General features: G+C 39.4%; 1 protein-coding gene across 1 annotated transcript in view; it reads right to left on the bottom strand.

Annotated features, from left to right (window-relative positions):
* TRDN (triadin) overlaps positions 1–17,023 on the bottom strand; it is a 212,119-nt gene that overhangs the window by 59,309 nt on the left and 135,787 nt on the right. The window contains 5 exon segments of the mRNA XM_054393020.1: positions 480–503; positions 2,925–2,972; positions 7,042–7,068; positions 8,480–8,512; positions 16,562–16,615. Of these exon segments, the coding sequence (XP_054248995.1) occupies positions 480–503; positions 2,925–2,972; positions 7,042–7,068; positions 8,480–8,512; positions 16,562–16,615 (186 nt within the window).

The raw sequence follows: 17,023 nt of genomic DNA, 5'->3' as shown, positions 1-17,023 counted from the left end.
TTCTCATGTGCTCCCTAAACAAGGAAACCTCTGGGAAGGTATTTCAGTGGTAGTTGTCACTTCCAGAAGAAAAATGTTTTTTTAGGATGATGTGGTATGTGACACAGATGCTGATGGAGAATTAAAAAATACCCAAGACTGACCTGGAAGTGGGAAATGAAAGTGTAAATAACCACTGGCCATATTCTGTAGGACTGAACTTAATAAGGTCTGTTCAACAGTTTGTCATAACTTGACAAAGTGACCACCTGTAACACAAACCCCATGACAAGAGCCTTATGTTAGTTACTAGATTTCCCCCTTGTTTCCATTATTACTATTATCTGCTCTGTTGTGTCAGTTCCAGTCTGTCCGATCCACCAAATTCTACAATTCTGACTACCAGCAGGAGCTTTCATACTTTTTTTGTCTCTCTGTTTATAGATCTGACATTGCTTTACCAGTTATGAGGAGAAGCAATAGGTAAAACTATAGCATACTTCCTTGTTTCATCTTTGGTTTATCTGAGGAAAGAGAAGAGAATGGAAACAAAAAATGAAAAGAGAAAAGAAAAAATAAATATTAGAATACATGTTCACACAAGAAATTATGTAAATATAGTAATGAAATATATGAAACAATACATATAAGTATGTGGCATTTAAATATAATGTTAAAATTAGTATTTAAATATACATTGCCCTTAAGTGTCTTGAAAGTGTTTTCCTCTGCACTGTTCCCTGACAGTGTTTGTGAAAGAAGTTGATGGTTCCCACCTAGTACCTTGCAGATGTGCAGCAAGAGTGTATCCCCACCTGCCCCAGTCTCATATGGCTTGATTTAACTGATGGCAATTTACTCATTTGTTAGAACTCCTTTCTTAGTTGGATATCAACAGAAAAAAAAAAATCTTTGCCTTTTCCTCATTTCTATTAATTCTCAGTTGCCTTAATAACAGGCAGCAACTCCCTGGCAATTGTCTGACACTTACTCATGGCATTTTTTCAAACAGACAGGGCAAAAAAGTTAAAGCACTGTCTTCTTCTAGACACTTCTGTGAATTCTCTGCCTTCTTGCTCTCCTTTGCCCAGCTAAAAATGTTAGATGCAGCTTTGCTTTACTACTAATAGAAGATAAGTGGATGGAAATGCTGTGATAACCTTTTAGCCCCTTTCCAGACCATGGGGATTTGAGGTCAGCTGCAAGTTTGATCACTAAAACCTTCAGGTTTGAAACAATGAAGTTACATCCTGATTGCTAAACAAATAGTGCTGCCACCACTCGAGGTTTTCCTGCAAGACTTGTTATATTTAGTGTTTTTCCTAAACTGCAAATCCTGATTTTGAGCAGGTCTGAATCTATTTTTGACATGTCCTTACATTCAACAGCTAGCAGAGCAAACAATTTCACTTCTCGGTCTAAAAGGCTCAGAAGTCCCTTTTAGGTTAAAAACCATTTTCTGGTGCATACTTTCCTGATAAAGAAAGAGAGCCCTCACTTTTCCTCAGATCTTCCAGATACCTGGAATCAGGAAATTAGGTACAGTTCTCACTCAAAACTTTAACTCAGACCTGCTTCCATCATCTTATATATTACTCTTCCATGAGAAATACATTGAAGAAAAAACTTTCCTGAAAGTTTTTTTGGCTCGTTTGTCTTTGGGTGATCAATCTCTTGGCAGTAGCTCTGTATCTACAGGGTGCAGAAATGAGGGGCAGGGGCAATTGCTGTCTGAAAGTGTTTATACTCATTTCTGTGCAGTACAGGAGCTGAGCTGCTGCCAGCACTTGGAAGTAGCTACAGAAGTAGTTGTGACACATTGCTCTTATTCCTTTGACTTGCAGAAATTAGAAAGTTGGGGGGTTGGGGAGCTGAGTGCTATCGTGGGAAATTGTGCCTTATTTGAGGTCTCTGGGTGTCACAACCAATAATTTAGAAGTTCTTGCTCAATGCCAACCACCATTGAGAGACCCTGGTTAGTACTGCTCACTTTGTGCTTTTTATGGCACAGTTAAAATGTTTTGCATATCGTAGAATCATTAAAGTTGGAAAAGACCTCTAAGATCATCAAGTTCAACACCACCATGTCCATTAAACCATGTCCTGAAGTGCCATGTCTACATGTGTTTTGAACATTTCCACTTGAACAGGACTCCACCACCTCCCTAGGCAGCCTGTTCCAATGCCTGACCACTCTTTCAGGAAAGAATTTTTTGTTAATATCCACCCTAAACCTCCCCTGGTGCAACCTGAGGCCATTTCCTCTCATCCTATGGTTAGTGACTTGGGAGAAGAGACCAACACCCACCTCACTACAACCTCATTTCAGGTAGTTGTAGAGAGCAAGAAGGTCTCCTCTCAGCCTCCTCTTCTCCAGACCAAATGACTCCAGTTCCCTCAGCTGCTCCTCACCAGACTTGGTCTCCAGACCACCTTCACTGTCCTTCTCTGGCCTCTCTCCATCACCTCAGTGTCCCTCCTAGAGGAATACCCATCTAATGGTGGCACATTGTACAACAGACAAATCTTAGAGCAAACACCACCTCACTGCTGCATGGCATAGTCAGGCAGAGGGGGAGCAGTGCAGGTGGCTGGGAGAGCACTTGCATACCAATGGAAAATAGCTTGGAGACACCCAGACTAAGAGTGATGAAAATCTAGGCTAAGGCCATCTAATTCCAGCAATTTCCATGACAAGTAACAAGCAGCTGACAGCTGCTAAAGGTTGCTTGCTCTGACTGGAGTAATATTGGGTAAAGCTAAAGCTGAGAAGCTGGAGAAAAGGAAGTGATAACAGCTTAGCTGGCCCAAGCTACACTGGTAAATGTCTTATACTTTATTCTAAATGGTAGCTGTCATCCAGAGGTTTCACTTTCCTGTGCTTTTTTTTTTTTTTTTCTTTTAAAGGAGGTAATGCCAACAGGCTTCCTTTGTTTTCCTTTTACCTTGCTCTGCTGCCTTCATTGCTTTTACTTCCTTCCTTTCAGGTACTGCTGAAAAACAAACAAAAGACTTAAGCAGGGTTTCTAGTCAGAATTATTGCTTCAACAGACAAAGCTTTTCTGAAACGCTTACAGATTACTTGAGGCAAATGACTTCGAAGATTTGCAATGGTGAGATATCTTTTTTCTCCCAAGACATGATCACATAATCAGTATTTTGTACTTATCTTAAAAAAAGAAAAGACCATTTGTGCAGCAGGTTTGTTGGACCTGTACTGATGCCAGAAGAAACAGTTGTAGGAGCCCAGTTCAGGATGTCCAGATATATTCAACTGATAAATTCACAGGCTTTAGCTTGCACAGTTCCTAAACTGATTTGCACAGCTTGAAAGAAAAGGGTCAGAGATTATTTGTTTGTGGTTCCATGCTAAGGATTAAATGATCTAAGAAGAGGAGGTGCAGGAAAGAATCCTTTCAGACTTTGCTGGCAAGTTTTCTGAGTAGCTCAAGATTTTATCTCTTCCACTGAGCATTTTCAAAACCCTTTCCATGTTAAGTAGCAGCCTGAAAGATGAATTTTTTGTGAAGAAATAGTCCCATTGCAAGGGTTCCTGATTGGAAAAGCTGATTCTTCAGTTGTATGAGTTAAGTAACAGGGATGTATTAAAATATATCATAGTGTTCTCCTCAGCAGAACAACACCAGGCATTATAAAAAAAAATAACCTGCAGCCTGCCCTGAAAACCAAACCCACCAACAATCCCTGCCTGAACTAACAAAAAAAAAAAAAAAAAAGCACATAAAGATAAAAGTAGAAATTTGTCAGGGATTAATTTTTTTTAAGTAAGTTATAGTTAAAAAAAAAACATAGATGAAGTAAATGAAATCTTGACTCCCATTTGTATTTTGTCATTTCTCAACAAAATTCTTGACAACTTTGTATAATGTCAATCAAATGGGTGATTTCTGTGATAATTGTTTCACTAACTCCATCATACACTCTTTGGAATCAAATCAGAGAGAGTTTAGCAGGCACTGGTTTGCACTGAAAGTCGCCAGGAGAGCAATTCATCAGTCAAACATTGCTGCAGTCTCAATAGTTGTAGGCTACAATCACACTTGTCAGAATATTTTTATCCCCAAAGAGTCAGGTTGCATAACGAGCGTCCCCATCAGAAATATGCATTCTGAAATGTCACTGATTTTCAAGCTATTTTGAGTTGTTTGCTCAGTGTGAAGGAAAGCTGAAGGAAATCAGTCTGACTTGAGACAACAAGCACTTCACTCGCTGAACCCTGAGGTCAGAGGCAGGAGCTGCTTGTGGCGACATCACTAGCATCAAGAAATCATGAACCTAAGAAGAATCTGTTATGGGTTAGGAACTCTTCTGTCACATGAAGAAATGAAAAAAATTCCCTGCCATGGTGGCACTTGCAGACCCTTTTGTGAGAAAATGCAGCAAAGCATTTGGTAGATCAGAAATACAAGCTAGTGAGAATGGCCCACGTCTCCTCCTGTGCCAGCACAGTGGTTTTGATACTTAGCAAAGGAGAAAATGTCATCTAAGCCTCACTTGCTTTTGGAACAGGACTGTTTGCCTTCCATGAATATGCTTAAAACTGTTACGATTTGCCAACAGCTGCTGAATAGAATATTGGAAACCACACTGCACCCTGAGAGCTGCTAATTGGATTAATAGCAGAAAACCAAAGAGCAGCAATAAAGAACAAACAGATTGAAAAGCAATGATTTTGTTCAGACTTTAGTGAAAAGTATAGCTATGAAACACTAGTAGAATTTGTCTGTCATGGTAAAAAGCAGATATATTTGAAAGAAAATAACAACATTCCTTTGTGGTTCTTAGCAAGAGGCAAAAGGAACAGCTGTAACATTTTATATATAAATATAATTTTCCCCCTGGAATACAAGGTATATTTGAGTTTCAAAATTAGCACTGAAAAGTTAAATGTAGAGCACTTGTTAACAAGTGGTGTTTCAGAAATTAACAGTTACTCCAGAGCTAATATCAGTTATTTCTGGTTAGTGGAGATTGGTAACTGATTAAAGCAAAGCTGTTATTTACTTAAATACTGGAGAATAATTCCAGGTGCAACATTAGGTTAATCCCGTTGGAAAACAAAGACTGCTGAGATGAACATTTTTGGTTAGGAGGATGATTTTTTGACAACAGAGATAACAAAATTCCTGTTTTATATAACAGGAACTTAAAATTTCTATTTATCCTTAGTGAACTGTGAACTGGTTATTTTTTTTTTCCAAGTTGCCCTTAATTCGATAGATCACATGAAGAGTTTGCTTCCATCCTGAAAAATGCTGCAGACATGCTGAAGACCTATTACATACACAAATCTTTGCTTCTTACCTAAATAAATATGAAATATGGTATCCACTAGAAAAATCTCAGGCTACCCACAGCAACAAAGCAAGGAGGTAAAAGCTCTGTAGTTTCAAATCCCCTGCTGATTCTGTTTCTAAACTCTACAAGTGACCTAAACAAGACAAGCTTTAATAAAAGGGCAACTGTAATGAGTGGGAACAACCATTTCAAAAGGTGGATGACAACATTTCCCTATAGTGGCTGAAGAAAACTTCCAAGTTTGCAGAAAGGGACCTAATGTTTCAAGAAACAGCTGCTTCAGTTCTTTTCAGACCCTGGTGGACACAGACTTGGCAGAAATGGGCTCACAGATGTTGAGCTGACTTCATATGCATAATACAGCATTGGAGAAGAAATAGTAATATATTAAAAAGATTTGCTTTGAGGCTTCAAGCAATAGTGGAAAGCTTTAGTCAATCAGCCATAGCAGCAAGTCTACCTTTATTTTCAGTTTTGGCTGTCCAGAATTTGCTAAAAATGGAAAAACTTAACTGAACATAATTTCTACCCCTCCCCCCTTTTCTAGTTTCTGTGTTTTGCCTAGTGGGAGTATAAAGAGAACAAATGCTTAAATTACTTTGGTTTCTGTTTTGCTCAATACAATTAGCTGCAGAGCAACGACAGCATTATGAATTTAGCCCATGAAGGAGGGAACTTAAAAATGTCCAATAAAGGGAATAATGTATCAGCTTTGATTTCCTTAATCTCCACAGCTGTGATTCTGCAATCCTTCCTCATGCTCCAGAAAAGCACCCTGCTGCCTTGAAATTCAGCCTGACTGTTTGTGCCAGTATTTACTGGTTAGTGTGAATGAGGCTTCAGAGGCAAACTCTAAAGTAAAAGAAGATGTTTGAATGATAGCATGGTATTAAAAACTGGAAATTCTCTTTTTCCCTGCTTTTGGCTTGTGGTAGACAGCTCAGAGCCCACAATTCAGAAGTCTGAGCAGTTGATACATTCAGTCTCATTTGTTTGAAAGGCAACCTTTATAAAGCAAGGTGACATGAGAGTGAAGTGCAGTTTGTAACTTGCCATTCCATTTCCATTTGTGTCTTGGATCCAACTGACATCTGAAGTGTTCTTAAAGGTGATTCAAAGCCAGTATCTTGTATTGTGTAAAAGGTCAGATACTGTCATGAACAATTAAATATTTGCTCAGCTTGAGCTTAGGTTCTTAGTGTTTCTCACCAGACCCAGGTCTCCATGCCTCTGGAAAGGAACAACCTTTGGAGCAGGCACTGATGCTGCCATACCTTCTGCCATCAGCAGTTCTCATATCGAAGGAAGGCAAAAATCCTCCCTGCAAAACTTCCTGGACTCAGTAAAGAAAACAATTATTCACTCACTGAATTTTTGCTGCAGGTGGAATGGCAGTAAAGAGAAATAATATTTTCTGTCATGTCTCTACAGAAGATTGATTACTTCTCCTGTATGCCTTTCACAAAACCCTTATGGTTTGAATGAGGGTGAGAAACTGAATTTGATGTATTTGAAGAATCATATTTTGTTTTGTTTAGTCCATGGACAACTCGGGGTCAAGACACCTGTTTTCTAGAGGTGCTTTGAGGTGCTGCAGGGAAGGAGCTATTACACTTTCAAAGGCCAACTTGGGTTTGCAAAGTCACCTGTTAGCAGATTTATCTCAAGAAGCTTTTTCACTTACAGTCTAGTTAGCAAGAGCATTATTCCATTTCAGTTTTAAAAACTAACAAAGTTACCCACCTCTTGACTTCTGAGTTTCCACAGATGCTGTAAAAGAAAAGAAAACATTCCAGGAAAGATTTTTTTTTTTTTTTTTGCAAAAGCATAAAGATTTTAAAACTGATGCTAGCACCTTTTTCCTTGGTTGATGTGCTGCTTAGCTATGCAGAGCAAGTGCTCATTTTTTAATGCAGAGAAAACCCAACCCATATGTACTGCTTGTTTGGATAGTCTAATGGCAGGTGACCTAATTCACCTACAGATTAAAACCACTGGGAAACAAGGTCAATAGGTAAGCTATATGGAGCTTCAACAGCTCCTCTGTTTTCAAGTAATGAGGAGAGGAGGAGTAAAGCCAGGCTTCGGAGTAGGCACGTATCAAACATAAGTGAGGGGTAGGAGATAGAAAATTTCAGCAGCCTAGGGAACTTAGAGGATTTTTTTTTTTCTCTTTTATTGAAAACTAAAAGCAGAGAACTCTTCTAGTATTGATACAGGGGAAGATCCACTTTGAAAAGCCTTCCCTGAACATGTATTTTTTCCTTTAATTTGTTTATAATTCATCACAATTAAATCAAATGCAATCATGTGTAACACTAATAATAATAATACATTATATTAAATCCAAATAAATGGAACTACCACATTTCTCTTTCTTCGTTATTCACACCTTCACTCTGAAGCAATGTGACAGATTTTTATGCTATTGAAAAAGGGGAAAAAAAGAAGGATGGGTTTATTTTTCTATAATTTAACTGTCTGCTGTGGGTATTTTTTGCTCAAAATATATATCTGAGAAAACAGAGTCATCTGATGAATGAGTCATCATGCTTGGCTGTAGAAGGAGTTGAAAATCCTTATGCTCTCCCAAATTTGGATAAATTGGACAAGTAGATTCTAGTCAGGAATAAGAATCTCACCCAGCTACAGCAACAAAAAACATGGGAGCTTGGAATTAGAACAAAATAAAGCAACCCACACTTTTCCTCCCCTCCATACTCTGAAGCTCCTGTTCCGTGTTTTGTTCTCCATCCACTTCCAATCTGTCCCCCATTCCTGACAAACCGTTTAAAAGCTGAAATAAAAATTTCCCACCCTCCTTGTTCTTCTTAACAACATTTGAACTCAGTTCTGGATGGCCAATGGCTTCCTGTCTCCTCCACAGTTGTTCCTTTGCTGAAGTAACTTTGATTAAACATGCAGATCTTTATATCTAACTTACTTTATTTTTTTTTTGATCGTTTTACCTAATCCTGTATCTACTGAACATCAAACCAAATGAATGACTCTAAAACTTACTGTTTCTCATTGTTCTTACCATGTACTTTTCCTTCTTTCTTTGCTGTTTTGGCTGTGAAAACAAACAAACAAACCAAACCCAAATATTGACTTCTGACATGAATAAATGTAAAACCATTAGGGTAGTTGAAAAGTAAGATAAAAAGGGGAGAATATTCACCAGCGTCCATCATTTTTTCTTTCTTGTGTGGTTCTGAAAAAAAAAAGAAAAAGAAAAAAAAATCAGGCATAATTTTCTCTTCTTGTACTGCTTTGCTTAGTTACCCAGAACAATAATTTTCATGCTACTAGCAGCAGTTGGATTTTGCACATCCCTTTGGACTCTCAGTTCATGTGAGCCCTTCTCTACTGTGTGTTGTCATCAGTTGTCATCAGTTTCTCCAGCAGTTTTCACACTGTCCAAACAGGGTCAGATTAGCTATTAATACTGGACACCAAAGGGTTTAACACTTAGAATTAGGTGCCAAAAGGAAGTTCTAGATACAGTGTAAGTTAAAATATCTGCAATTTTGCTTCAAGGTGGTCTAAATGGATGCCTATGGACAAGCTGAATGTGCCTCAGAAATATGGGAAAGTGGTGGAGACAGAGAGCAAGCTGGCATTAAACAGTTCACCACATGAATGAATATTGTATTTTCTTGATAGCTTCTTACCTTGGGTGGCAACTGTAGTATAGACCAAGGAGGAGAAATACAGCAAAAACTGAGGGTATAGAAGTTTGGGACTCAGTGGTTTGGCTGACTCAATGGGCTTAATCATAACAACAGCTGCAGCTTTGCTTTTGTGTAGCCCAAGTGCTCTTCAGAGTATCCAATTTCATATAGATATTTTAGGACTCATTCTGTGAAATGAGAATTTTGATTGGTTTCATGGGGTTTTCTGTTTTGCTATTGCTCAGGATAGCTTCCTGGAAACTGAAGGAAATGTAATTATGACTTTAGTGATTCTGAAGCAATTATTTTTCTCCCTCATTCTAAGATCTGTCAGCTCTCATGAGACTGGGGAACAGTATGACATTAAGAGCACTCAGCAAGTGGTTTTGCAAAACACAAAATTTTCCATTGATTTAGCTTTATTTTCTGCTTTTCAAAACTGCAAACATTAAGGAGGTTCTATAGAGGTTCTTTTACAATAATTTTAAGTCCAGAGGCATATCACAAATGGCTTTTCTTTTTAATGAAAGTTGGCAAAGCTCTGTATAACACACTCTTAAACCCATAGAAATGTGGGGAGTTTGTTTCTTTCATTACTAGTGACACTGCTACAGCAGCTGGGAGACAGAAGAGAACCTGAACCCAAACCTTCTTCTGCAACCCTTTCCCAAACCACTTGAAGTTTTTCCTTATGTTTAAGTGAAACCTCCTGTGTTTGAGTTTGTACCTGTTGCCCCTTGTCCTATCACTGGGCCCCACTGAAGAGAGCCCAGTCCCATCCTCATGACCTCCACCCTTTAGATATTGATCAGTATTGAGAAGACTCCCTCTCAGCCTGTGCTTCTCCAGGTTAAACAGTTCCAGTTCTCTCAGCCCAACACAGAATCACCATGGTTGGAAAAGACCTCTAAGATCACCAAGTCCAAGCACCCCACCGGGAGTACTGTGTCCAGTTCTGGAGCCCCTATTACAGGAGGGATATGGACATGCTGGAAGGTGTCCAGAGAAGGGCCATCAGGATAAGCAGAGGGCTGGAGCACCTCTCCTATGAGGAGAGACTGAAAGAGTTGGGGCTGTTCAGTCTGGAGAAGAGAAGGCTCTAAGGTGACCTTCTTGTGGCCTTTCAGTATCTGAAGGGGGCTACAAGAAAGCTGGGGAGGGACTTTTCAGGATCTCAGGTAGTGACAGGACTAGGGGGAATGGAATAAAGCTGGAAGTGGGAGATTCAGGCTGGACATGAGAAAGAAGTTCTTCCCCATGAGAGTGGTGAGAGCCTGCAATGGGTTGTCCAGGGAGGTGGTTGAGGCCCCATCCCTGGAGGTGTTTAAGGCCAGGCTGGATGAGGCTCTGGCCAGCCTGATCCAGTGTGAGGTGTCCCTGCCCATGGCAGGGGGGTTGGAACTGGATGATCCTTGTGGTCCCTTCCAACCCTGACTGATTCTATGATTATATAACTCTGCAAGGGCCATGACTACACCTTAAGCACCATATCTAAATGACTTTTAAGCACCTCCAGGGATGATGGTTCAAACACCTCCCTGGGCAGCAGGTTCCAGCCTTTGAGGCTTTGGTATAGAAGTTTTTCGTGATGCCAGTGCCCCCAGCATCTTTGTGGGCATCCTCTTGACCTTCTCCAGCAGTTCCCTGTCTCTCTTGAACTGGGGTGCCTAGAACTGGATGCCATACTCCAGGTGCAGCCTCACCAGGGCAGAGCAGAGAAGGAAAAGAATATAATCATATTCTATATATGCACAGGTACTATGGTATAGTCCACACCACCACTCTCTGGAAAATCAAATGCTATTCCCTTAATGATCTCAATGACCAAGATGAGGCCTATTTATTGCCTTTCTAGCAAAGCAAATGAGGTACCATTTCCAGAAGACTATTGCTTGGGAAAGTAATCATGATGTATGTGTAGTCTGAATTCAATAGAGCTTAAGCATGTGCTTAAATGCTTTGCTGAGTCAGGACAGAGTTAAAGATACATTAAGTGCTTTGCTGAAATTGGGCCCAAGTTTTGAGAAAAAGTGTAGTTAAATCATGAAAAAACTTCAGGACTAGGAAAGATTGCTGGCTTCAGAATAAAACACTTTAAAATGCCTTCTCAGTAAAGAGTGTACACTTAAATAACCCATTTAGCTCTGATTTGTGTTTAAAAAGCATTTAATTTTGACATTCTTCTAGTCTCATTATTGGGTCTTTCATGCAGCAAACAATTTCTTTTTTGCAGTTAACTTGCTCCCCCTGCCTTGCTCTCAAAGTAATGGCATTGCTGTGTTAGAGCTACCACTACTTTGCTGCACTACATAGACAGGCATTTAGTAATAGTTGATGCTCAAACAAAACAAAACAAAACAAAATAAACCCAAGGTTGTACTTTTAGTACATCTTCACAGTTCACAATGAGGTGAAAGGAAGCATAGGAGGTTGTTTTAACTCCTCCTGAAACAGAGGATACTGTAAGGAGCATCTAACAGTAGTGTGGCAGGCTGGGAGACTGGGCATTTCAACAGTCTAGCAGTAGTAGCAAAAACCAAAACCAAAACCAAATTATATTACTTAAAAAAAAGTTTTTTAAAATGGTGAATAAAAATTGACTTCCAGATTAGGAAGCTTAATGTATGCTAAGCTATTTCGTGCTCCATTGAAATAAATCCTGTATGTAAAGAATTCAAGGTTGTAAAGTCAAGTCTTATAATGTTGGAAAAGTCTTCCCCTTTGAGGGTGTAGATTATAACATAAGTCAAGCAGTAATTTTATTTTTTTGTTTCCCATTCAGAGTTAGATAATGATTCAGTTTACACAATCCTCCTCGTCTACAGTATTATCTCAGATTTGAGCTGGGATGAAAATGTCAGTCAGTTGGAATGATTTGTGGAATTCATCTCCATCCACATAATAGATTCCTGCAGATACTAAGAAGTGGCTGAGTGATGGACTGCTGTAGCAGCAGTAAGATTTTAGTTGCTGAGGGTACACTGCATTCCTGTCAGGCCATGAACAGCATCAGCTGTGAGGTTTCACTAAGCCTAGTGGAAGCTCTCTGGAACACACAGGTGAGGATCAAGAATCTTTTTCTCCCATCCTTCAGGTTGCTGGGGGCTCAGATCAGAGAATTCCCACCTACTGTGTAAAGGCAGACAAGCCTGCAAGTCTCCTTTTAAAAATGGGAAGAAACTGAATAAGTCAACGGATATGATGTTTAATTTCCAAAGGAGAGGAAGAACTACGGTCACCTGGACTGGAAAGAAAGCCTCTGTGATTCAAAATGACTACAGAACGATCCTGGACCTAAATCCAAGGATCCTGAGCAGCAGGTTTAATACAAGGTAGGGTTTCATTATTTTGTTTACTGCTGCATAAACTCTGGCTATATGAGTGAAGATTTACACAGTCTGGAAACAAACTGCAAAGCCTGTGCTTGTGTATGCAGTAAGTTACCTCTAGCACATGTCCCTGAAGAGTTAAACTGTAAGCCCAGAAAATAAACTTGCAGAATGGCTGTGCCTGTGTCATAAAAAAGTCTGGGAGGGTTAGCTCCAGGGACTAGAAAACTGAACAGCCTGTTCCTGCTGTCAGAAGAATCTTCTTGGTGATACCTGCACCATAGAAATGCATGCAGAGATGCTAACCAGAGGCAATGGCTGCCCATGAAGAGAAGTTTGGGGGCATGTAGAGGCATTCAGACATTAGAGACTGCAGAGATTGCAGGATGGTAAACTCTACTAGGACCATGTTCATATACTGTGAAAGAGAGTGAAGCATCCTCTCTTACTCCTCTTTCCAAAAGTACTTACATGGGGTCTGTGACATACCCTTCACACTGGTTTTGTTGTTTCACCTCTTGGGTGATGTATCTACACAAGAAGAGGGTAGGTGGGTGGATGAATGATGCAGGATGTGTGATGTTGTGAGTAGAATACATCCCTGACATGTAACTTTTGAGAAACCTGAAAAAGGATCCAGGATAATCTTGCCTTTTCCACTGTCTTGGTAAACTACTCAACGGATGTGTTGATTTTTATTAATGTTTTGTAAAATTTACATGAGTTTAGAATGCTTTCTATGGACCTGTGTCCTATAGGTGATCATTAAAAGACAACCAATGAGCCCAGCTCCCTCATACACTTTTCATCCATTTCTAAGCATACCTGCTGTCCCATCAACTTTGTGTTATTTCTTCTTTTTAAAGTAAAATAACACTGGTTATACCATATACCAGGTAGTAAGATTCTTCTCTGCTGCCATTTTAGTTGCTTCCCACCTTGAAACAAGAACTAAAATAATTTCTCTGCCAGGTAAATACTGTCCTTAGGCTGTAGAACCAGTAGGTCTTCCTGCATTAGGCAGCATGGTCTGAACCTCTTTGAAAGATCCTCTGAGCATTTTTTTCAGTCTGTTCTGCATTCTGATATTCTGCACTTAGCCCATAAGCTGAATTCCTATATAATTTCCTAGATAATGTCCTTCCCCCTGCCCCCTCCCCCCCTTTTCCTTGTGTTTTTTTTTTCCTCCTGGTCTTTATACTCTTTATGAACAGTGGAAAAATCAGAAACATAATAAAATAATAATAATAACAAGCACAGCTGACAGTGTCAGTTTAAGAGATTGGAAGCAGCTGACTTCTGAGCACTTAAAAGTGACTATTTTTTCTGTCATATTTATTTTATTTCTGGGTCCAGACTGAATTTCATTGATTTTCAAGAACTCAAGAAGAGTTCCTGCTATGAACCCAAAGGGAGCAATGAATAAGATTTTTTTTTCCTGCCTGTGTGTGGAGAGGAAGATATAAAAAAAATTAGGCATTAAAAATCAGTAATTAGGTAGTTAAGTGGCAGTACAAAATCTGTTAAACATACTGTAAAATTAAATTAAAAATTGCAAGACCATTCCAAGTAAATTCTAAGCTGCAATTAGGATTTAGTTTTTACACTGTTGAAAATAGTTAGATCTGATTTTAAAACCAAACAAATCATCAGGGGGAAGCATTATCACTGGTGCTTAAAGAAGGGGCAGAAGTGCTTATCCCATGAGAGGGGCTTACAGACAAGCTGCTCCCATCCCTGGCTCTAGCTAAGGGAGATAAGCTTGAGCCTGATCATCTTTGAGGTCTTTTCCAACATTAAGGATTCATTTCTGTGATTCTGTGATGAGCATGTGGAGCTCATTGCCATTGAAGATGTTTTTAGAGGGGGGCACCATAAGACAGTGTAACTGAAGATGAGTAGTGTCATGAAATACCTTCAACTGTGGTTTCTCCTTTCAAAATAACACCATTTGCAGAGTTCTGGGAAACTATTCTGCTTTAAAGCCAAATGTTATATTCTCCAGCCCAATTTCAGATGGTTGCCAGAGAGATATTTTTTTCCATTTAGAGGAAAGATCCCATTTGAAAATACCCACTTTGAAAACCAAGCAGGAGATACTCATTGTTGCTGCTTTCTAAGAGCAGCCATCAGTTTCCAGACACAGAGGCTCTCGCTGATTTCCAAATTCCATATTCACTTTTTTTTTTTTTTTGCTTTCTCCATGTAAATATATGAAGATAAAAATAGTGCACAGTGTATTAGAGTTTTCTTCAATAGTGACACTAAGACCAGGAACATATGTGATGTGGAAACACTGGAAGATGACCAGCTGTGCTCCCAGTCTGCTCAGTCTGTTATTAGGACTAAACCTTCAGCTTTAGGCATTCTAGGGTACAGGTTGTGAGGCAATGAGATATGTGAAAGAAAATGAAATATGAAATTGGGTAATGCATTTAATTTACTGCACTAATAGGCAACAGTCTAATTACCACGTTGCCAAACAAGCACATTTAATGTTTTGATATGGTGAGTTATTCTGGGGTTAAATTAATTTGCAGGGAATAGTGTCATTTAGGGAGGGAAGAAAAAGAAAAAAAAAAAGTAGAAATCAAAGCTTACTGTTCTTTATAATTTTTAAGGCAAACTAGCTATAGAGATGTTTAGAAATGTTTCAGAACAGACAAACTCATTCTAATTTTCCATCAGAAACCAGGCTAGTTTCCCCCCACTTCCCTTTTAAAAAAAAAAAAAAATCTGAATGTCATCACCATTCTTGCCAAGAAGCAGACTCATTGGAATATTTTTCAGAAATTCACACAAATATTGGGTGCAAGCAGGTGGAGTGAATTAATTACAAGCATATGGTTCTAACATACCGATTTCTGTGGTGTACTGTTGAGACATTTAAGGGTCTTGCTATACAACACACTTTGGCAACAAAGCTGCTTTAAGAAATTATCAGTTACAGGGATGTAAATGTTTGTGGAGCCAGATTTACCAAAACAATCCAGGCTGAACACCCTGCCACACACACAGACATTTCTAGGACAGTGTTTAGCTCTAAGCTGTGGCAATGGCATTGCTTACTCTGTTTTACCAGTTGTGTTAACACAACTGAAGGTGGTGTCAAACAAACACAGCAGGCAGGGACTGGGAGCATGGGGATGGAAAGAGTTCTTCTTAGACCAGTACAACATCCAGCTGTGCAATGTGCCCTGTGATACTCTACATCAACTCCAGTCTGAATGTCCTTCTGTGGTAGAGGCACAACTGAAGGTGTTCCTCACTTCACTGATCCTTCCAGACTCATGCAATTTAATATTCCTACGTGGAGTGTAGGAGATTTCTGAGACAGACAGCTGAAAAGGTCTGAATTAGAGAAAGCCATCCAGAAAATCTTAAAGAAAGAAAACAAAGAAAAGATCCCAGATCCACACAGAGTGGGATCAGCTGGAGGCAAGAAGCAGCAGAGGATGGGGATGGCCAATCTGCAATGCCAGCACTGGCACAGCTGGTGCACCTCTGCCCACACCACTTTAGAGCAGAATAATATTATGGTCTCACATGCATCACATTTTCACATGGGAATTCCTGGGGGGTTTGGTTAGTTAATTTAAAATTGAGTAAAACTACAAAGAGCCTGGTTCTTTAGACTGTTATTCATTATACTGGCTTTTATTAATTAAAAAGGTGCCATGGCATTTTGAAGATGGCTGTGAAGCAGAAGAGAGCAGAAATCAATAAAAAGCAGTAGATTTTTACAATCCAGCCTGAATTCAGACAGTAGTTTGTACCCTTATTTTGTTAAAAAAAAAAAAAAAAGTTTGCTTGTCTTTTTGAGTGGATATTTATGATTATCTAAGAGGTTCTGTGCTCTCACCTGTGCTGAGATCAGCACTTGGAGAAATCAAATTCCCTTCTTGAAGGGCTCAAATAGAGCTTCACATGAAAGCTACTTTCTGTAACTATTGCTGTTCAAACCAGTCTACATTCAGATTAATTTTTTGGTCTCAAGCCCTGCAGCACGGCCTCTCCCACCTCTCATGGGAGGATGAGAAGCAACCATAACATTAGAGATCAATGTCAAATGCTTTGGTTCTAAGCAAAGAGTCCACATCCAAATTATTACAACAGCTTAGAGCAAACAAACCCAAACTTCCCTGAACAGTGGCTTTTGTAGACTCCAGCAGATGGTGCTATGATGCAATAAACTGAATAAAATAAATAATAAAATAAAAATTAAAAAGGAAAATAAATGGGAACATTGTACTTCTTTACCTGGTGCTGCTGCTTTTTTGTTGGCTGGGTTGGCTGCAGGAGCTTTTGCTGGCTCTTAAAAATAAAGAGAACAAATTAAACCAATTACTACAAAACATTATATTGTAAAAACCCCATAAATCTGAGGAAAGGCTTCCAATGAGCTACAGCCTCTAGCAATTGTTTCACTGAAGAGTTAAGACAATTACCCAAAGAGAAAAGACCTAAGCTGCCTTCAATAAATTCAAAAGCATCAACAAAATAGCCAGCCAAAGGGCTAGTAAACTCTAGCTGTGAGAGACTGAATCACTTTTCTCTCCCAGCCTTTTCTGCCTAATGATTCAATATCTGTTAGAAAGCAGAGCAAAATAGGTATCTAGGGGTTTGGGCATGGGCTTACCACTCAGGCAGCAACTATGGGCGAGGCTATGAGAGCAAAAGGTCTTGAACCAGCCCACAGCAGCTGATGAGGATTCCCTGCTG

The sequence above is a fragment of the Indicator indicator genome, chromosome 27 (assembly GCF_027791375.1).
Source record: "Indicator indicator isolate 239-I01 chromosome 27, UM_Iind_1.1, whole genome shotgun sequence".
Classification (NCBI taxonomy): domain Eukaryota; kingdom Metazoa; phylum Chordata; class Aves; order Piciformes; family Indicatoridae; genus Indicator; species Indicator indicator.
This window is presented reverse-complemented; position numbering and strand designations above follow the sequence as displayed.